General features: G+C 39.5%; 1 protein-coding gene and 1 pseudogene across 1 annotated transcript in view; both read left to right on the top strand.

Annotated features, from left to right (window-relative positions):
• The first annotated feature begins 15,156 nt into the window (after positions 1 to 15,156).
• Positions 15,157 to 15,420, top strand: LOC104849599 (annotated as a pseudogene).
• Positions 15,421 to 23,364: 7,944 nt separating this feature from the next.
• Grsf1 (G-rich RNA sequence binding factor 1) overlaps positions 23,365 to 23,523 on the top strand; it is a 20,273-nt gene continuing 20,114 nt past the window's right edge. Inside the window, exon 1 of the mRNA XM_033758873.1 lies at positions 23,365 to 23,477. Within this exon, the coding sequence (XP_033614764.1) occupies positions 23,365 to 23,477 (113 nt within the window). The remainder of the gene's footprint in view (positions 23,478 to 23,523) is intronic.

Genomic DNA, 23,523 nt, shown 5'->3' with positions numbered 1-23,523 from the left:
CCCCTGGGGACAGCGCGCTGGGGCTGAGGTGGGAGCTTCTGCCCGGGCCTCGGACCCAGAGGCAGAGCCCAGCGCGAGGTCTAGGCTGTGGAGCCGCTCCCCGCTAGCCTTAAGCTGGAGGCGGGTCTCTGGTTGCGCGGTGTGGCGCGACGCTGCCGAGGACAGGAGCGGGACTGAGGTCCCCGGTGTGACCCTTTGGGCGCTGCCCCGGCCTGAAGAGGAGCTCAGCTGGTGGCGGCGCAGGCCCCGCGTGAGGAACGCGGAGTCACCGAACCTTCTGAAAGCCCGTTACTTCTCACCCGCGCGTGCGCACACCTCCAGGCTTGTCGGTTCCGGAAGGGTCGCTTGGGGAGGGGACGAGAACCGTGTGCGCTGAGTTGGCCTCCTCCATTTAACGACAGCCTGCAGATCCACTAGGAAGGTTTCAGAAACCAAACCAAACTATGCACAGGTCTTACCCAACTCTGCCTCGTCCCTCCAAAGGGCAAATGCTGTTGAAGGAGGTGCAAATAAATAATGTATTCTATTGCATTTATACCCTGTTAGTTTGGCAAAATGATATAAAAACTCCAATAAGGAATATTGGAATCTTGTGCTACCTCAGCAGCAGCAGAGTTCATTGTAATACTTTGAAATTTAAAGGATGAAAAAATGCCAGAAAAGGAGGACAGAGGACTTACTATGAAAATAATAAATTTATGATGTGAAAGTCCTGTGCTCCAGATCTGGATATGGACCTAACTTATTACAGTGTGTGATCCTGAAACGTCTTCTAAAAGAAACTATCACTACCAAGGTAGGAAAAGTAAGTAATATGTCAGAGACTCAGTTTAGACCCCTTGATGATGAAGGTTCTGAGCTAGGCATGGTGGCACACGCCTGTAATCCCAGCACTTGGAAGCTGAAGCAGGAGGATTGTGAGTTCAAGGCTATCCTGAACTACATAATAATACCCTCAAAAAAATCAAAATAAATAGATAAAATGAGTGTTTGGAATTACTACATGATCCATAAGATATTTTCCTATTGTAAAGTGTCATCCTTCAGAAAGACTAGTACACAGTTCTCAACTGCTCCCTGATTAGTTATAATTCACGTGCATCCTATCACTCTACATCAGGAAAAAGGAAAGACTGGACATCCCTGTTGAGTACTTGCCACACCACGGGGTAATAAAATCACGTATATTGGTCCTAAAAATGAAGTATCATGTTGATAATACAGAATCCTAGTAGGTTAGACTTTAAAACAAGCAATTACTATCATATAAAATTATTTAGTATAATGATAATATTGGTAATTTCAAACAGGTTATACGCAAATAAAAATTTCACTATTGCAGTGCAAGGGACTGAACCCACTAAAATTTCAACTTTAGAAAGTTAATTCTTGGCTGGGCATGGTGGCGCATATCTGTAATCCCAGAATTTGGGAGGCTGAGGCAGTAGGACTGCCAGGAGTTCAAGGCCAGCCTGAACTACACAGTGAGACCCTGTATTAATGTGTGTGTGTGTGTGTGTTCTGATCAAAATCTCATAGTCCTTGTTTAAGAAACAATATTATTAAAATTTGTATTCTGACCATCAAGTTTTTAAAAACTTGAAATTTGACAAGACAGAATAGAACATATGTTCCCAAACACCTTTTTTTTTTTTTGAGACAGTCTCACTATGTAGCCAAGGCTGGCCTCAAACTCCCAGCATTCCTCTTGTCTCTGCCTCCCAAGTGTTGAGATTGCAGGCATTTGCCACCATGCTGTACAAACATCTTTGAATATTCATTTAAGTTACTTTCTTGTCAAACAAGTACATTTACATAAATAAGAAAAAAATGTCATACAAAGCAATGAAATAAGCACAATACTGCGATAGCAAGTAATCCTGAAAGACAAGAACCTAACAGAGTAGTTTAGGTTAAGAACACCCTCTCTAAGGAGATAATAATTTACTGAGACTTAAAAGAAGCAGCCATCCACACAAAGAGGTAGGGGAAGAACATTTTCTGGTACAGAGAATAACAATGCAAATTCTCTAAAACAAGAAAGAGCGTCACGTGTTCTTTAGGCCAGACACAGAAGGCAGAGTAGGACTTCCAGGCCTACGCAAGTCATATAGATTTTATTCTAAGAGCAACTGAGAAATCATCAGAGACATCAGATGATTAGATAAAATTTATCAAAACGTTTTGTTGTCATTTTGAGAGAGGCTCTTGCTGTGTGGTTCAGGCTAGTCTTAAACTTACTATGTAGCACAGGCTGGCCTTGAACTCATGGCAATCCTGCCTCAGCTTCCCAAGTGCTGGGATCACAGGCATGCACTACCTTGCCCAGCTAAAACATTTTTAATCTTGATGTAAAACCAACAGCACGTGGAATTGCTTGTCAGCATTGGAGAAAGAAGGTAAGGGTGACACCTGTTTTTGGCTTTAGTAACTGTGGATGGTGCTACCATTATTGTGAAAGGGAAGATGAGAATCATGAATTGGGTAAACCAGAAGTTCCATCTCGGACATGTGTGCTTAGGGATGTCTTTTAGACATCAAAATAGTGATTAAAGGTAAAGTTTTGTCTACTTCATGAAGCCTTGGAAAGACCTGAACTAGAAGTATAAATGCAAGAGTTCTCAGCAAGTGAATGCTATTCAAAGCCATCAGAAGAGCGTTTTTGTTTTGTTTTGTTTTTCTGTTGTTGTTTTTGTTTTTTGATTCTAAGTCTCGCTATGTAGTGCAGGCTGGCCTTGAACTCACTATGTAGCCCAAGCTGGCCTTGAACGTACAGAGTTCCTCCTGCCTCAGCCTCCCAAGTGCTGGGAATACAGAAATGTGCTACCACATCCAGCTATAAGAGCTTTTAAAAAGGAATTTATATCCCAGATTAAAATAGTTGAGCAAAGTATAACCTTTAGATTTATGTGTTTCTTCTTTAATTCTTTTCCAAAAATAGAACCAGAATCTGATCAAGCCTGTAGCTATAATTTACCAATTTACAGGAAAAACAAGGAACAAACGAAAGCCAATGTGGTGGTACATGTCTGTAATCCTAGCCTCTTGGAAGGATAGGGCAAGAGGATCACAAGTTTGAGGTCAGACTGGGCAATTTGGTACGATCCTATCTTAATAAAAAAGACTGGGGATATAGCTCAGTGCAAAGGCCCTGTACCTAAAAGAAGAAAAAAGAAAAGGAAATGAAAAACAGTGTTAGAAGAAACTGTGTTAGCTTTCCCTTGCTCTGACAAGGTACCTGAAAATTAATTTAAAAGAGGAAAGGTAGCTGGGCCTGGTAGGACACACCTGTAATCCCAGTACTAGGGAGGCTGAACCAGAAGGATTGCTGTAAACTTTTTTAAAGACTCACTGAAATATTTACAAATGAGATAATATGCCTAGAATTGCCTCAGAATAATGTGAGAAGGAACAAAAGAAAGCATAGATGACAAAGGACTGGCTGCAGAATAATCACTGTTGAAGCCAAGTAGTGAGTGTGTAGGCAGTGTGAGACAGTGCTGTGTACTTACATTTGGCTTAATGTCCCAGACAAAAAATCAACAGCCCCTGATTTGGAAAAAACAAAAACAAAAACCTAGAGATTCTGTTAGTGCTTGGGGATTTAACAGCTTCTGGAAATCAAGATAATTGTTAGGAACTAGACAGAACTTCCCTTGCCCTCGTAGTAGCAGCCTTGTTCTGCCTACATGGAAAGACATTCTTTTGCCTGTAAAACTAGAAGCAGATGCTATTCATGTCAGGGAAGAAATGCCAGTGCAAACACTGGGGCTGCACCAGCCTTGGACAAAGTTCTTGAGTAGCTCTTCTCTTCAGGTTCAGGAACATGATCCAGCTCTGGCAGAGTAGATATGTGAACAAGTGCTAGCAAAGGGCTATAGACCCTCAGGAACCTGATGAAATGCACTATGTTCTACAGGAATGTGTAATAACATAATTTTAGATTAATGCAGTGATTACTCTATCTAATTAGCTCATGTGTAAGATTGTTTTTCTGGCCACCATTGACTGAATATTTCTATGGGCCAATCACTGTAAGAGTTCATATAGTTTGTTTTTACATCAGTTATTGCTTGTACTTTCCTGTGAAGTTGACATTAGGAATTTTTCCAATTTTATAGACAAGGAAAGTAATGCCAGGAGATTATGTAATTGGCTCAAGATCACAGCTATTAAATACAATCTGAATTCAAAAACTCTAATATTTCCCATTTTTCTCTCCATTCCAGATGAACTGAATTCGAATGAACATAGTCTTTTTTTTTTTATTGAATGAACATATTCTAAGTAATGTTTGGCATGCTACACAATCCCACTTCATATAGCTAGCAACTTGGCCTGCCCCTATATTCGTGGCCTTTGGTGTGTCCCTTTATCACCAAAACCCATAAAGTTTCAAAATAAAAAGATTCTTATTTACAATAACTGTATTTACAATGAAAAAGGAATCTTTCTCTGACCACAAACCTAATCCAATACCTCCTCTTCAAGCTATTTATTGTTTGAAGATGGGAATTCATGCAATAGACAGGCTATATTTGAAAAAACAAGACACTCCTTTATCCACTCAACAAGCATTTAGCTAATGTCTATTATGGGCTTCTATGAGAAAAAACAAAAAACAAAAGGAGGGTGAGAATATGGGTGACATATTTCCTGCCTCATGAACCCTACAGGTTACTGGGAAATAAATGCAAAATTAAAAACTGTATAAATGTCATACAGTAAATACCCATGTTGCGTGTGTGTGTGTGTGTGTGTGTGTGTGTGTGTGTGTGTGTGTGTGTGTGTTTCCAGGGCAGGGACTCTGCCTATTTTGGTGATCAGAGAATTGGATCATCAGTATTCAAAACCCAACTTACTTTGTGAGTTTGTACATTTGTACTTACTCCTTGCATTTAAATGCCTGTTACATTTCTAAACTGAATAGCTTAATGAAACGTTTGAGTCTCTCCTCTCTTCGCCAATTCGCTTTTAGTGTTACAGCACCAAAACATAAAAATTGATATTTGTTTTCTAGAAGCTGTAAGACTTAAAGTCTCACTTCCACTCCACGGAGAGTCCTATAGCCCAACAATGGCTCCGGAAGCAAGACCCAGGGCCTTACTTCCAAAAGCCGTGAACAGCCTAAAGGGTGTCCACGATGCTGGGACCTATAGCTCAGCGAGGCTCCCAGAGCTTGACGGAGGAACCAGAAACCCAGGAAGGAACACACCAGGCTAGATGGTAAACAGACCTTTATTAGTCTGGCCAGATGGCACTCCAAGGCGCTAGCTCAGGGGCTGAGGTCCTTTTTATAAGAGGGATGAGGGGGGTTTAACATTCAAAGCCTGAAGGCAGGGGACAAAGGCTACTGGTCTGCTGGTGGTCAGCAGCCATGTACTCAGCAATCACACCCTGATGATTAAAAGATGCTTACGGGGATCTCTAAGGCATTTCCGGACAAGCAAGCAGTAAAACAATTAACTTTGGGTCTCTGTATGTGGCACAGATCTTATCTCATTTTCCAGACCTCTTAAGGATTTGCTCATTAACTCACATTATTCACATTTGGGGCTAGGAATTTTAGATCACAAAGTTAAGTAGTAAAGATTACACAAAGTTTTGCAGTCTTACATTCTTAAGCAAAGGTAGGGGTGCAACTACAAAGGGGAGTGGTACAATCACTTTAGTTCAGTCAGGTCTTACAAAGCCAGTCTCTTCAAACTTTTTAGCAAGTGCTATATTCAGTATATTTCTGAGGATCTCAGTCCATAAAATATACATTATAAAAGGCTTCTTGTATTGACTTTTCTACTTGTTCAATAAATACTGATTTGTCTTGATCTCTCACTTTTGCACTGCCCATAATTAATTTCTTCACTAAACATAAAGCCTCATAGCTACTTCTTTAATAAGCTGCTTGGGGAGAAGGAGGTGGGAGGGCACCTTCACAGCCTATTCAAAACTGTTCCCAAGCCAAGGACACTGTCAAGGTCAGAAAGTCTAAAGTTAATTGTGCCAGCTTGCTTCACATGGGCTCAGGACTCAGTCTGAGAGCTGCTTGAATCCAACGTGCTCTCCCTAAGTGTGTTCGCCTGCAGTGTGTGTTTGTGCACAGGACATGGTAACTAAGCAGCTTAAAAGTGTATTTGGAAATCAAACAAATAAGTCTCTCCTGGCATCTCATAAAAGCTTAGCAACTATGTGGGGCCTGGGGGTGGGGGTGGGGGTTGCTGCTGAGTTTGTCAGATGTGAGGACTTTTAACCTTGCCTAAAGTTTCCCAGAAAGCAGGCTGCTTATGTGCTGTCAAATATCAACAGACGCTGTTTCAAGGAGCCGAAGTTTTTAGCCCACCCATCCCCACAAGGTCATTTAGCTTGAAGGACTGACCATATATAGGCATAGAGAATATCTCAACTGGGTGCAACTTAAAAATATCCTAAGAATCACCAGCTGTTCCTTTCATCTACACAAATCCACAGTTGCCTTTAAGCAGTGCCTGTTCCATTGAGCTGCAGCCCTTTGGGTTGTGCCCTAGGCACTTCCCCCATTCCTGCTCCCTTTCTCAAAATAACAAAAAGCAAGATTGATGAGTGATAGTTGCAAATACTTTAGGGTTTGCTTCAGTGTAAATAATGACATGAGGAAGTCAGATCTTGTAGGCACCTTTGCCTATGAAACTGCTGGCATTCAAGGACCCCAGACAGTCCCTCCTCTTGCCCATGGCCAGTACACTTTTCTTTCCTGGCATTTTTCTTGTGTTTCCCATAGTTGTCATAGTCACAGCCATAGCAACCTGAGTGGGCCAAGATGCACTTACAACTGAAGACTGGAGACGCCGTTTCATACAACACAACACAATCAGTCCTGCCCTCATGAGAATCTTGTTAGGGAATTGATCATGTTAAAGTATGCTGTGACGCCGCCTCACAGGCTGCATTCTCCTGGTATATCTTGGCTCCTAAAATGACCTCATGCCCTTATCTCTGGTTTTCCTTCCTCTCAAGGCCACAGTGGTCCAGGAAAGTTGAAACCTGTGTCTGCAGGACTGGGCCCATAAAAGCAATCTGGCCTGTGATAGGTTAAAAGTAACTCATTCCTCATAAATAAACAATAGCCCACCCCAAAACTGATAAAAGGACCTTCCTTTCTTTGTTCTTCTCTCTCCTTCTGCTTCTTCTTCCTCCTCTCTCTCTCTCTGCCTTCCTGCCTCCTGCTCGCCTCCCTACAATAAAGATCTCCTGCTGGGCCTCTCGGTGCGTGAGTGGCCTAATTGGGAAGGGGCACCCGAAAGGGCACGCGAACCCCCTTTCAAATCTGGTCCCAGAAAGTCAAACTATTGGTTTCATAGCAGGAGAAATATTCTAGACATCCCCAAATATCATCATACTTGAAGCTTCTATGGCAAAAAAGTGACCAAGAAGCACTTGTGAGGAAAAAAAAAAAAAAAGGTAATGAATCTCAAATATTTCCAAATCCCTTATGTACGGGCTGTACTCTGTTTTGACATTAATCATTTCATATGAACTCAAAATAGATTTGGCAGTAAAAAAACTTTAATGTGCAGAAATATCTTCTGTCCAAATTAAAGTTTTATTGTGTTTTCTAATTTGTATGTTTTAGCAATTTTGGTTTTTTGGGTACCCCCCCACCCCTGTATTGGGGATCGAACTCAGGACCTTGTGCTTTCCAGGCAGGCACAGCACCAATGAGCTACATCCCTGGGAATTTGTACATTTTAGATACACATAATAACATTCATCATAGGGTATTTGTACCTGTACATGATATATGTTGCTTCTTCATTTCCCCCATTACCCTCTCCTTTCAACCCCTTCTCCTTTGCTTCCATTAGTTCTTCTATGTTTTCTTGCCCCTTCCTTTCTTTTCCCCTCCCTCTTCCTTGTTCTCCTCAATTGAATATTTCTTTCCATTTCCCAATATCTATTATACATTTTGGTCATTATTTACACTTTTTGGTTTCTCGTGCCAGAGAAACAATGCAATAATTAAGCATGTATTTGATTTATTTCACTTAAGAGTATGGTCTCAAGGTACATCCATTTAGCTAGAAATGTCTCAAGCTTATCTTTCTTTATGGCAGAATATAAAATTGTATTAAAACATATCTTTTTTATCCATTCATCAGTTGATGGGCATTGCATATGTTGCTGTGGTATGCTGCTTTTAATTCTTTAGGGAAGATACCAAAAAGAGGAATGGCTGGGTTGAATGGAAACTCTAGTTTTAGCTCTTGAGAAAGCTCCACATTGATTTCCCCAGTGGTTGCACCAGTCTGTACTCCCACCAACTGTGGAGAAGGGTTCCTATTTCCCCACGGCTTTGCCACCATTTGTTACTGATTAATTTCTTGATAATACTCATTCTTTCTGGAGTGAGATGGAATTTCAGTGTTGTTTTAATTTGTATCATAATTGTTGAATATTTTTGCATATATTTATTTGCCATTTCTATTTCTTCATCTGAGAAGTATCCTATTCATTTCAGATGCTCATTTTTGGACTAGATCTTTAAATCTAAAATGTCTGATTTTTTTTCCTGAGTTCTTCATATATTCTAAATATGAGGAACAGCTAGAAAAAATTTTTTCTCACATTGTGGGGTGTTTCCACTCTGTGGTGGTATCTTTTGCTGTGTAAAAGCTTTTTAATAAATGAGATGCTAGTTGTTGATTCTTTGTGGTATTTGCTGTGTGATTAGACTTTTGTTCATAAAGTCTTTGCCTACACTTATGTCTTCAAGAATTTTACCTATTCTATCTTCCGGCAGATTTAGTTTTTCTGTTTTAACATTTAGATCCTTGATCCATTTTTACTTTACTTTACTGCATAGTGAGAGATATGAGTCTTGTTTAATCTTCATCATGTGAAAATTCAGTTTTTCCAGCATCACTTAGTAAAGAGGCTATCTTGATTGGCCTATCGATGTCTTTTTTGGTTAGATCCTTTGCTCATTTTTATATCAGGGTAAATCTTGCTTTCAGGAATGAGTTTTTGAGTATTGCTTCCCTTTTAATTTCATTAAAGAGTTTGAGGAGTTGTGATATTAGATCTTATCTAAAGTTCTTATACAATCATCCAAGAATATTTCAGGACCTGGACTTTTCTTTGTTGGCAATTTTTTGGGTTTGTTTGTTTTAGTTTTTGTTTTATGTACCTTAGTGTTTGTTTTTAGTTGGGAGCATTAGTATTTGGGGTGTATATATATTTATGATCATCTCTTCCTCTTGGATTGTTCCCTTTACAAGGATGTAGTGACCTTCTCTGTCTCTCTCAATTAGTTTTGGTTTGAAATTTATTTTCCCTGCAAATAAGATAGCTACCCCTGCTTTTTTCCAGGTTATTGCAAAATGGAGAATGGTTTTCCAACCCTTTATGTTCAGGCCGTGAGTTTCTTTTGTTACTAAGTGCATTTCTTGTATATAGCACATTGTTGGATTTTGCTTCTTAATCCATTCTGCCAGTCGATTTCTTTCTTTCTTTCTTTTTTCTATTGGTACTGGGGATTGAACTCAGGACCTTGCACTTGCAAGGCAGGTGGCAGCACCACTGAGCTAAATCCCTGGTCCCCTCTATTTCTTTTTATTGTTTTTGACACTATTATAACTGATATGTATTGACTTATTGTCATGTTATTGTCCTGTTGTTGGCTCTTTTTAATTTTTCCCCCTCTCTCTTTAATTTCTTGCCTTGCCTTCTGGATTTGCTCTGTTGGGCCTCATGGAGTTGTGACTCTCATTGTCCTTTCTAAGATATTGTTTGGAATTGTTTGGAGTGCTGGTTTGGTATTCATGAAGTTTCTCAGGTGTTCTTTGTCACAGAAGTATTTTATTTCCCCATCAATTTAAAAAAGATAGTTTTGCAGGATACATCAGTCTAGGTTGGAAGTTGTTTTCTTTTAGGGCTTGAAATACCTCACTCCAGGCTCTCTGATATTTGAGAGTTTGTGTTGAAAAGGCTGCTTGCTCTGATTCTGATTGGCTTTCCTTTGCATGTGATTTCTTTCTTTCTCTAACTACTTATAGGATTTTGTTCTTTTGTTGCATTTCCAAGATCTTGATTAGGTGTAGATTTTTTGTGATCATGGCTATTTGGAGTCCTATAAGCCTCACTTATCTGTATGTCAAATTCCTTTGCTGTTTTGGAAGTTTTCTGTGAACAGTTTTTTAATGTCAGTTTTACTTTCTCCTGCTTTTTTATGGACTCCTATCAGTCTTATATTATTCTTCTTTGCATCATCTAGCAGCTGTTGAATTGATTCTCATGGTCCCTTACTGTTTTTAAGAGATCTCTCCTTTCATGGTCATTGACCACCATTCTGTTTTCTATATCTGATATCCTGTCTTCAGATTGGCTCAATCTGTTATGTATACTTTCAATAGAGTTTTTAATCTCTTGGATATCTGTTTGAATCTGTTTCACGGATTTCATTCTTTCCTATGTTCAGCATTCATGGCTTCTATCATGGTCCTGAACTCATGTATTTTCTTATCTGTTTCTGTTCTAGAGTTTCTAATCATTTCATTCTTCTCACCATCTCTGTAGTTATCTCAGAAATTATCTCTGTTTTGAATTTTTCTAGAGCCTCATTCATCTGTTTTGTTACTTCCTGCTCTATCAGTTCAGGGTGTCCAGTTGGTTAATTGTCAGACTTTTCCATCTGTTTTTCCTAAGAATTTGCCTTTGGTGCGTGGAATTCTGTGTTTGTGCCTTGCTTGAATGACTTGTCATTTCTATTTTTGTTGTTGGTACTGTCCTTGGTTTAACTTGTCTTTAGGTTTTGAGTGTCTATTTACTCTGAGGCAATCTCATCTTCATTATACCAGGAAGGACAACTGATTAAATCAATCACAACACCTTAGCCCAAGTAATACAATCGGCAACACAATAGCATCAAGCATAGCTTAGAAAATAACAATTTGTGGTAGTTATTAATCTCTCACATTTAACAGTGTGAATTAAATCAAAACTGAGGCTGGAGCACAGAGCAATAGCCTTTATGACTCCCTGTGCCTCTGTGGTTTGAATCAGGTAACAGCCCAGCCAGGAGGCCAGAGGCACAAGGGGCTGGGGTGGGGAGCAGGGGGGAGCCAGGTGGCCCTGCATGGCTGCACTTCTCACTGTTTGTCTGCTGAGGCCCAGTGGAGTGGAGCTCCCCATTTTTTTTTCCTTTTTCCCTAGTCCTTTATTTAAAAATTTATTTCATTGGTACATTTTTATATACATAATAATGACATTCATTATAGGGAATTTGTACCTGTATGTGATATATACTAATTCTTCTTTATTTCCACAATTCTCCTCCCTTCCTTTCAGTCCCTCTTCCCCTCCTATATACAAAAGCTTTGTTTTCATTTTGTTCCTTCAACTTTCTCTATTTTTTTTCCATTTCCTTTCCTTGCCTCTCACTCTCCCTCCCTTGTTCCCCTGGCAGAACTTTGCCTGGTCTGTAAGAATTACTGTGGTAGAAAAAGCCAAGATGAAGCCACCAGAATGACATTTACCCATAAACACAGTAAAGTAGAATGCACCCTGCATCCCGGAAGGGAGGACAGCAACCAGTAGCCAGTGCCGCCATCGAGGCCTGGCAAGGAGCAGGGTGGTGACTGAAGCATACCCAGTCACTTGCTAAGTGTAGCCTAGGCAGGAGACACATGCACCTTGGGTAATGACAGTAGATACCATGTAGAGACTCCAGTCGAGACCACATCTTATTTTGTTGCTACAGCAAATTATGGCCAAGCTCCCTGTGTAAAACCATTCTCTGGGGGAATCTGGCACACTGTGGAGCATGTATACTGTGCTGGACAATTTTCCTCAAGGAAAGGGTCCTCTTGCTTCTCCTGGAATAAGCACCAGTATTGTATGAAGCTGCGTGGCCACACCTAGTCTGGTGGACTAGAGCCAGAGCTTTCCCCCTAAAACCTCTAAAGTCCTCCTGTGGATTAAGCCCAGGGGCTCACGGTGCTAACACTGAGCTCTTTCTCCAGCCCTTTTCATTTATTCTGAGGCAAGATCTTGCTTTGATGCCTAAGATAGCCTCAAACTTGTGATCCTCCTGCCTTGGCCTCCCAAATAGCTGAGGTTACAGTTATGTCACCACTCCTGGCTACAATTTTTTAAATTCTTTGTTTAACTGACACTTGAAAACATAACTAGGATTTAACTCAGTGGTTCTGCCACCTGCCTTGCAAGCACACGGACCCGAGTTTGATCTCTGGTACAAAAACAAAAACTAAAAACATAAAATAGTACATATTGAGGTACCATATGGTGTTTTAATACATATATACATTGTATATGTTCAAGTCAGATTAAAATCTATTATCTACTCAAAGATTTGTGATTTCTTTGTAACAGAACTATCCAGAATCCTTTGTCTGGGCTGTTTCGATATGCAGTACGTAATCTTTACTTGTGGGCCCTACTGTGCAACAACTCACCCTAACTTCTCCCTCTGGTCCAGCTGCATCCATAGCAGTGTTCCCTGATCAGTTCTCCCTGCTTCTTCCTCCCCTCCTGACCCCGGAAAAGCCCTTCTACTCTCAAGTCCTAGGAGATCCGATTATACATATGAATAAGACACATGGTACTTACCTTCTATGTCTGACTTAGCTCAGTTCATACAAGGGTCTCCTGTTCTGCCCATGTTTTTGTGAGAGGAGGACATCAGTTTCACAGCCTAGTGGTCCCTAGTGGCTGTTTGTACCAGGTTCTTCTTACCCACTCATCAGTCGATGGATTCTTTTGCTGTTTCTGTGTATGGGCTACATGAATAGCGTTGCAATGAACATGGAAGCGCAAGTGTCTCCCTTCACATGATTTAATTTCTTTTGAAAGGAAAGCCAGTCATAGGATTGCTGGGCCATATGGTAGCTCTACTTTTCACTCTTGGAGGACTTTCCATGCTTTTTTCCATAATGGCAGAACCAGTTCACATACCCAACTGTGTACAAAGGCTCCCTTTCTCCACATCCTCACCAGCACTTGTTATCTTTTGCCTTTTTGGTAATAGTAAATCTTACTGGAATTCAGTGCTTCCTCATTGTGGTTTCAGTTTGCATTTTCTTGGTGATTGGTAATCTTGAGAATTATTTCATACACTTGGCTGTTTGTATGGCTTCTTTTGAGAAACATTTGCTTGGGCCTACTGCCCACTTTTCAGTTAGGGTTATTTGCTCTTTTGCTGTTCTGTTTTTGTAGTTCCTTATATAATTTTGAAATTTTTATATATTTTATACATATTTTCAAATGTATCATTTGTAATTATTTTCCCATTCTGTAGTTTGTTTTGTGACTTTAACAATTATTTCCTTAGCAAAAGCTTCTTAGTATGCTATAACCCCATTTGTCTAATTTTATATTTAAGGTTTTCTCCAAAAACTTCTTATTGTAATGAAGTCTTTATATAGAAATGAAGTATGCATCAAAAATGGTGGCTCATGTCTGTGATCCCAGCTACTTAGGAGGCTAAGGCTGCAAGATCGAAATCTTGACTGAAAGCCAGCCTAGGCAACTTAGAAAGATCCTGTCTCAAAGTAAAAAAAAGACTGGGATGTGACTTGGTGGCAGAGCACCCCTGGATTGAATCCTCCATACAAAAATAATCGCCCCCCCAACAAACAAAAGCAAACACAAACTTCCCAGGAAGCCACCCCAGACTGATTCAGAGAAAATAACTCAAGAAGGAATCCTGGACACTGAATAGATTCCAGGCGCTTCTTAGGCAGTCACCCCCATCTCACTGTGTGGACCACTGGAAATCTCAGCTGACCTTGCCTTAATTTTATTTTCCCCTATCCATGTCTAGTGCTCTCTCTATTAGTAGTTTTGTGTTTCCCAGAGTTCCTAGTGTCAGGATGAGATCTACCCATGAGTCATTAACACCCCAGTGCAATTTAGTTTAATGTGTTATTCCTTCAGAAATGCTAATGGTGGGATTTCAGTGTGGAGGTGGTGAAGGGAGGGAAAGTGTTGCTTCCTGACCCCAGCAATCACTAAGGGAATAATCTTTTACCTACCCATAAAGTCGTCCTATATCTAAGTTATATACACCACCACACAGACAGAATTTCAGGAAGAGACTGTGAAGGAAGTCAAGGCAAAAATCTAGGTAATACTCAGAATCTTTATATCCAAATCCCCATTGAAAAAAATTTCTCATTTTCTTTCTTTTTCTTTTTCTTCTCTTAATTAGAGGAAATGAGAGAGTTTTCTTGGGGAATAATTCTCACTAGGAATTATTCAACATACTCTGGATCTTCATCTGGCAAGAATATTGCAAAAAGGATTACATTAGATTAGAATATTTCTTTTAAAATTTTTGTTTGAGACACTGTCTTGCTTTACAGTTCAGGCTGGCCTTGAAGTTACTATGTAGCCCAAGCTGGCTTTAAACTTGATCCTACTGCCTCAGCCTCCCAAGTGCTAGGATTGTAGATGTATGCCACCATACCCAGTTCATCAATAATCTTTTATAATTAAAGATCTTATGAACTGCATGATCCTTTGATATAACACCAATTATTCACTTTGGTTACATATTTCCCCAGTTTATGAAGAGGATTAAAGACTTCATTTTTTTATGAGACATTTTATTTACTGATTAAAAACTGAACTGCTAATTTGTACAGGTATGAAAATATATTAAAACATTGAGATACATTAAATATATATTTTTGTGAAATATGCTTTATAGAAAAATATTGTAAGTTCAAAGCACTATCATACTTGTTAGTAATTACCAATTCTGATTTTGCCATACTTTTCATCAGAATGTTTGAGACACTTCCTAAGAAACATATTAAGACTGTAGAAAATAAAAGATGACAGCAGGAGTCTAGATAAGAGTAATTCAGTGGTGAGAAATAAGTAGTCTAGGAATATGTACATTAAAGTTTCATTTTATCTGTGATCCATGGGTTGTTCAGGAGAGTGTTATTCAAGTTCTATGTGTTTGTGAAGTTCATGAAGTTTCTTATACTATTGATTTCCAGTTCACTTGCACTATGGTCTGAAAGTATACAGGGGATAACTTCAATTCCTTTGCATTTATTTGAACATATTCTATAAGCTAGCATGTGGTGCATTTTGGAGAATGACCTGTGTACAGCAGAAAAAAAATGTGTAATCTAGACACCCTGTTTCGCTGACATGGCTGCTTCACACTTACCTCTGGGGACACTAACTCTAAAGCAGTGCCTGAGAAGACAGTAAGTTCTCCTCTACAGAAGAATTTTGCAAGCAATCCAGCAAGTTCCAAATGTATCTGATGGCCAATACCTGAGGAACTGGGCAAGACAAGAATTTGAAAGAAATAAAAGTTCCACAGAGGAGGATAAAATCCAGATGATGATTACTCCAGGAAACATCCAGCTAAAGGAGTTAGAGAAAACATTTGCATTAGCAAAATCTTAACTCTAGCATTATTCTGAAGGATTTCCAAATCTTCATGTGTTGCGTTGAGGCTTAATAGACAGTTCAAATCCAAGTAAAACTGTTTGTATGTACAATACTCAGACACAATATCAGATGGCAGAGCATAGTATGTCATAGAGAGCAAAGAAAAGCACAGTGAAACAACTGCCTTAGAACTGAGAAATGTACCTGAGTTCTGCAAATGTTTCTGAATGTGTCACCAGTTTTTATAAGAAACAAAAACTATTGACAGCCAGTTTGCACATGGAAAGATGCTCAACACAAATCATCAGGAAAGTTCATATTAAAACCATAATGAGATAGCACTTCACTTCCACTACAATGGCTATAAATAATGGAAATAAATGTTGGAGAAATTGCTCAGTGGCACACACCTGTAATCCCATTATTTTGGAACCTTCTTGAAAAACCCTTCTGCATTATCTTTAAGGGTTGTTGAGGTACATTCTTCAGGTGTGCCATGATTTTGATATCCAAAGGACTATAAAAAGACCATCATTGGCAAATCTAAATCTGTGTTGGAAAGAAAAGAAAAAGAACTCAATGAATACCTTAAATAACAACAAAAGCAGGGCAAACTTCAGGCAACTTCTGCATAAAACGTACATGATTACCTTAATTTGATGTGGATGGAAGTATACGCTGGAGGAAAATTCTTGCTGTGTCAGGTTCTTTTACAGGGACAGGAAAAACAGAATTTTGAAGAATATATCAGAGACAGCTACATCACAGCCAGAGTTGACTTTAGGTCATTTTTAAAGTGATTAAATTTATAACATATAATTAAATTAATAAAAGATGTGGAAAAAAAGTTTATGGAAGATGCTGGGGTTATCAGTCCTGTAAACTGAAGAATAGACCTCAATAGAATAGTGCTAAGAAACTAATCCAAGAATCTGGCCAACACCTGAAAGATGTAGACAAAAATTTTCAGAATAATATATGGTATCAAGTACTGTACTATAAGCTAGAGAAGAGGCATAAATCAATAGTGTGTATGTTAATGACCCAGATTCCCAGAGCATAAATCAATAGTGTGTATGTTAATGACCCAGATTCCCAGAGCCCACTCCTACCTTCCTGTAGCCTCAGAGTTCACAACACAAAATACTTCTGAATACCCTTTGGAGAGGCTATTCTACTAATTCAAAATGCTTGTGTGAGTCAGCCTTAAGGTTTCTAAATAAGTATTAGCATTGCAAAAGCATCTGATAAAAAGAAGCATTTGTGAAGTTTCTGAATAAAGAACATGTTCGAGATTTTTTTAAAAGTGTATTCTGATTTTGTGAGGTAGAACAGTCTGTAGGCATCTATTAATTCCATTTGTTCAAAAGTTTGACTCATTTATACTATTTCATTGTTGATTTTCTGTCTAGATGATCTATTTTTGATAGTGAAGTACTGAGTTCCCCAACTACAATTGTATTAGTGCTTACCTTGTTTTTCATGTCCACTGTTTGTTTTATATAACCAAGAGCACTACTACTTGGTGTATATATATTTATTATTGTCATCTTTTCCTCTTGGATTGTTTCCTTTACAAGGTTGTTATGACCTTGTCTCTCTTAATTAGTTTTGGTTGAAATCTACCTTGTCTGCAAGTAAAATAGCTACCCCTGCTTTTTTCTGTGTTCCTGTGTCATGGAGAGTTGTTTTCCATCTTTTTACTTTCAGTCTATGGATTTCTTTTTAAATTAAGTGTGTTTCTTGTATACCTCATATTGTTAGATTTTGCTTCTTAATCCATTCTGCCAGTCTATTTCTTTTGATTGGTGAATTGAGGCCATTGACACAGATGGTTATAACTGTTATGTATTGACTTTTCATTGTTGTGTTATTGTGCTGTCATTGGCTCTTTTTAATTTTTCCCCCTCTCTCTTTAATTTCTTACCTTGCCTGATGGCTTCACTTTGTTGCGCATCATGGAGTTGTGACCCTCATTATCTTTTTCTAGGATATGGTTTAGAATTGTTTGGTGTGCTGGTTTGGTATTCATGAAGTTTCTCAGGTGTTCTTTGTCATGAAAGTATCTAATTTCCTCCATTGATTTTGAAAGATAACGTTGCAGGATATAATAGTCTAAGTTGGAGATTATTTTCTTTTAGGGCTCAAAATACTTCACTCCAAACTCTCCTTGACTTGAGTGTTTGTCTTGAAAAGTATGCTGTGATTCTGGTGGGCTTTCCTTTGTATGTGATTTATTTCGTTTCTCTAATTGCTTGTAGGATTTTGTTCTTCTGTTGGGTTTCTGGGATCTTGACTATTATATGTCTAGGTGTAAATATTTTTTTGTGATGGTTAGTTGGAGTCCTATATACCTCACTTATCTGTATGTCAAATTGTTTTGCTCTGTTTGTGAAGTTTTCTGCTATTACTTCTGTGAAGTTTTTTTTTAATGTCATTTGTACTTTCTTCTGCTTTTTTATGGACTCCTATCAGTCTTATGTTATTCTTCTTTGCATCATCTAGTAGCTGTTGGATTGATTTCTCATGGTCCCTTACTATTTTTAAGAAATCTCTTTTCATGGTTACTAACCACAGTCCTGTCTTCTAGTTTTGATATTCTATCTAAACATTGGCTCATTCTGCTTCAAATACTTTCATTAGAGTTTTTAATCTCCTGGATATCTATTTGAATCTGTTTCATGGATTTCATTTCTTTCCTATGTTGGGCATACATGGTTTCCATTTTTTACTATGCTGGGCATTCCTGGCTTCCATCATGGTCCTGAGTTATGTATTTTTTAAAAATATCTCTTTCTGTTCTAGAGTCTCTAATCATGTGTTTCATTATGCTCACCCTTTGTGTAGTTATCTGGGAAATTATTTGTTTTGAACTCTTCTAGAGCCTCATTCATCTCTTTTGTTACTTCCCACTGTGTCAGTTCAGGTTGTCCAAGTTGTTATCAGATCTTTCCACTTCATTATCCCAAGAATTTACCTGTGGTGAGCTGGAAGCCTGGGTTTGTGCCTTGTTTGGTTATCTTCTCTTTTTTTTTTTCCCGTATTGAATTTGGGTTTTTGCTCTTTGGAGGCAAGGGGGTAGCACCACTGAGCACCACTCCAGCCTCATTTCTTTCTTTCTTTGCTTCTTTTTGGTGCTGTTTTTTGGTTTAATTCCTGGGCTGATACTTCAATATTGCTTATTGTGAGTATCTTTATTGCTTGTATTTAGAACCTTATGGAACCTTCTCAGAGGTGTCTTCCTGGTGTAGCTGGTCTTTAGGCTTTAAGTCTGTAATGACTCTTAGGCCATCTCATTTTCAGTATACCAGGGAGGACACCTGATTAGATCAATCATGACACCTTAGCCCAATTGATGCAATAAGCATCAAACATAGCTTACAAAGTAACAATTTTTGGTAGCAATTAATCTGTCACCTCCTGAGCTAGATCAAAATGGAGGACCAAAATATGTTTGTGGTAAATAAACCCTTCAATATAGCAAATTTACCCTGCAGGATAAGGATTTAGAAGGAGTTGGGGAGGAAGGGATAGAGAAATAGGAGAGGAAAACGTTAGATGTGAGGCTAGAAGACACAGAAAAATCACACAAATTTGGGGAAATTGTTGAAGAGGAGAGGAAGACAGAGCAAAGGAACAAAGACAAGTACAGAACAAACTAACAGCAATAGGGAAGCTAGAAACTATTCACCTTCCTATAAGAATAATGACAGTGGAGAGAAGGGAAGAGAGATAAAACCTATCTAAAATAGGATAGGAACAGGAACAAAGAGGAAGAGACGTGCAGGACAAAGAGGGCGGGGAGGGAGAGAGAGGGAGAAATATTTATAAGGGTCTTCCTCAGGGTATGTCTCTGCTATTGTGATAGACAATGTGTGCAGCAGTGTGCAGATCTATGTCAATTAGTCTCAGCAAACTAGCTGCAGTCCACTGAGATTCAGCCTGATTTCTGGCTGTAGGGCCCAAGTTGAGGTTCCTGACCTCCTGCACAGTTAAATTCTGCAAGGTTCTATTGCAGGCTCCAGCTGTCCTTGCCCTGAAGCAAGTCTGGGTTTCTATGGGAGATGCTGATCCTACAAACTTATCAACCACAGTGGTCCAGAGTACCCTTATTACAGAGAAACTATGTGTCTTATTTATTTCACTTAAGAGTATGGCCTCAGTGTGCATCCATTTAATTATAAATGTCTCTAGTTTCTCAAATTGTATTTCTAAACAGGACATTTTATTTAAATAATCAGCTTACCCTCACCCCCATTTTAACAAGTATATTGAAACAAGTGCAGAAGTTTTGCTATTTGGAGTTATATTCATGTGTCACAAGTCAATGGTAAATAAGTAAATTTTATTCTTTTGCAGAAGGAGTCTATGGTCAGACATAAAAATTGCTTAGTATGGACTTGCTAATGAAGAATATAGGCCAGCTGATAAAGCTAACTGAAGAAACACATCACTGCCTTCTGAACCCATCTTTGTGTGTGTGGCCCTAGTGGGTCAGTTTCTCTTGTCAGAGAACAGGATGAGCCAGTGATGGAGGTGATAAGCTACATTTCTTTGTCCTTGGAAACAACTGGAAACCTCCATTCCTGAAGCATGCTGGCATGGACTCCAGCCAGTAAACTTCTTCCTTGACTCTCAGATGATAGCACCTTCTTCCAGCTCACATCAATAGGCACCATGTCTTCATGGTACTCAACTTCCATTCCTTTCCTCTTTGCCAGCCCAGGCTTATTGACATCCATGATTCATGATTTTCAGTTTGTTTCAAATGTAAAACAATGCTCTGGGGGTCTGATCCTTTGAGATTAATCAGGTTTTTTTGCATATCAGAAGAAAATGGGAGGAGTCACTTTAAGAGCACAGCCAATAAAATGAGTTCTTTTCTTTATTAAAAAGCAGAACAACTATCCCCTTCCAGCTCCTCTCCCAGCTCACAATCAAGTGCTTCTCAATGCTGGGAGGACTTCTTTTGAAAGTTCCTCCCCAGGGAATGGAGGTAATAGATTTTCTCCTTTCTCTCCCCCAAATGCAGTATTTCTACAATTTTGACCAGCTATTCCTCAGAATGTGCCCAAGTAGGCAGCCCACCTGTTAGTTCTGTGATTGTGAGTAAATGACAGAAAGGGACCACCTGTGTTTAAAGCTGACTTCCTCTACCACATTGCATCCACATACAATGCCTGTTTTCTCCTGCTGCAGCCTCAATTATTAATTCTTCCCAAAATCACTTTCACAGGTCCCAGCCTCACTTCTTTTTTTTTTTTTTTTTTTTTTTTTTTTGGTACAGGGGAATTGAACTCAGGAACGTGTGCCTTTGAGGCAGGCAGTATAACCACTGAACCAAATCCCTGGCCCCTCACCCACTTTTGACCTAAACTTCCTGCCCTGTCTGAGCCCCTTTTCCACTTACAAAACTTACTTTTTTTGCATGTCTCTCTTCTTCTCTTCACCTCCACCTTGTCCTGTTCTATGTTATCACCACCTCAAAACATGTGGGCAAGGTTATCCACTCCTTCCACATTGCTAAGCTTAAGGTGTTTTTCTTATTCTTGTCTCACTTGATGAATATTGATTTTAGTAAGGACTTTGTCTACATGGTGCTAGGGGCTGAAGCCAGGGCATGGCACATGCTAGGGAAAGTATAGCCTACCCTTGAGTTGTGTTCCTGGTCCAGAACCTGACACATTAGAATATTCTTTTTCCGGAAACAATATTGTTGACTTCTTAATTTTCCTCTTACTTTTATCTCTTTTTCCATTCATGTCTTTTTTTTTTAAATTCCTTGTGATACTGGGGATTGAGCCAGGGTTATTTTATGACTGAGCTCTAGCCTTTTTTACATTTTATTTTGAGACAGAATCTCCCTAAATTGTCCAGGTGAGATGGAATTTGCAATCCTCCTGGCTCAGCCTCCATCAGTGCTGGGATTCAAGGATGCACTACTGTGCCCAGCTTTTCGCTGTCCTTTTTAGCTTCATTTTCCTTTGTAGGGCCTTTTTTTCCTTCTCACTTTGAACTTGACTGTAGGCAATCTCACCCAAATCAGCAGCTTTTTTTTTTTTTTTTTTTTTTTTGGTTTTTTGAGACTATGTAGTTGAGACTGACCTGCTGGTCTCAAACTCACAGCAATCCTCCTGCCTCAGCCTTCCAAGTGATGGGATTACAGGTGGCGTATGCCACTACGCCCGGCTCAGCAGCTTCTTTTATATTAACACTGGCAGATGAACAGCCTGCAGTCAAACTTCACTGGCCTAACATAAGGTGAATTTGGCTCTGTTCTGATCAACTGCATCCACATCCAATGTTCAACTTTTTCAGTGATGAAAAGTCACCTACTTCCATGCATTTCCAAATACAGTCACAAACAACAACGAACACCTGCTCTTGAAGCAGTCCTCAAGTCTCATTGATGTCACCTTGGAAGAAAACTTGCCAACTCTTTTCTCTCTTCAAGTTGCCACCATTTTAGTCAAAATCAGTGTATTGTACATTTCTTTGTCTGAGAGACTTTTCATTTCCATAATAATTAGCACTTGCCGGCTAATTATAGTCATTTGGGCTTGTAATATTTAGTAAGGCTACAACTTTTATTTTAAAATTTATTTTATATACAAAAGAAATATAAATATATCTACAGTATATGCTTTATAGTACTGGTAGTTATTGCACCCTAGGGCACTGAGCTACTTCCCCAGCCTTTTAAAAAAATTTTAGCCATGCAATGCAGTACATGCTTGGAAAGCATCCACATTCCACATCCCTGGAAAGCTGAATAACTTGGTGTCTCAAAATTTAAAAAATTTAAAAAGGGCTCAATGTGAAGGCCCTGGATCCAATCCCCGGTACCACAAAAATCACTTTATTTTGAGTCACAGTCTAGCTAAATTGCCCAGACTTGCCTAGAACTCTCCATCCTCTTGCCTCAGCTGCTTGAGTAGCTGGGATTATAGGTGTTTGTCACCATGTTCAGAAGACATTAACTTAAGTCTCTCCTCCATCTTCCCCTCCTGTTATGACTAGATCTCACTCTATAGCCCAGGCTGATCCTCAACTCTTGAGCCTCAAGCCTCTGCCTCTCACGGCCTGGAATTGGCATGCACCACCATGCTTGGCTCCAATACCGCAACTCTTCAGGCCTGGTGGTATTCCACCTGTTGCATTTACAAAACTTGTTATTCTCCTATAAATCTAGGCATATGTCTACTCAATCATTACTTTTATACTTACACTATAGGCCTATATCCTCAAATGCTTAGTACCAGGGATAAAAAAAGCTCTTAAAATGTTAGATGAATGAATAAGTGTTCCAAGTTTCTTTTCTCACTATAGAAAAATTAATGCTTTCCATTTGAAAGCTTCAGGTGTGGTTCCCGATTACAAACTGCAGGGTTTCCTTCTATACAGTTAAAGTTTTTACTCGTTCATATTTGTACTCCATTGATCACGGCTACCGGACAAAGAAAACGAGGGCAGAGAAGACACAGGCTGAAGCCCCAGCACATGCACATGCTGTGCTTTGTTAATAATATGTTATGAAGGCCTGGCTCACCTGCCTGATTCTGTGGTACTGGTAATTGAACCCAGGGGCTCTGCACTGAGCTACATCTCCAGTTCCTTATTATTTTGGGTAGGGTTTTAATTTACTACAGATAGTTTTAAAAAATGATCAAGGGACCAGGGATTTAGCTCAGTGGAGCCTCATCTGCCTGAGTTCAGTCCCTGATGGTGGGGGGGACCTGACCGATCCGATGAGCTTTTCTAATGATAATAAAGCAACTGATACGGCATTTGGTGCTTTTTGTGGAATGAAAAACAGGATGACAGAGTTAATCCAGAAATGTCTGCATGAATTCACTTACTGTCAAAAAGACTGCTGACTTATCCCTACTTCACGGGGATGGATGCTGAAGCAATGGCAGACGTACAGGGAGACATCTAGGGCAGTGTCACAGTGGAAAGATGGTCAATGTTTTAGTTATGGATGCTCACTGTTCTCCACGATTTGGCTCAGTAGTTAGGCCGCCTGCCTCGCAAAGCACAAGCCTCCCGGCGCACCGCCTCCGCAAGAAAAGGTGGGAGCATGAGTTCCCCTGCAGCCCCGCCCCCGCCTGCCCCGCC

Source organism: Fukomys damarensis, unplaced genomic scaffold (genome assembly GCF_012274545.1).
Source record: "Fukomys damarensis isolate Sample0158 unplaced genomic scaffold, DMR_v1.0_HiC HiC_scaffold_35, whole genome shotgun sequence".
Lineage (NCBI taxonomy): Eukaryota > Metazoa > Chordata > Mammalia > Rodentia > Bathyergidae > Fukomys > Fukomys damarensis.
This window is presented reverse-complemented; position numbering and strand designations above follow the sequence as displayed.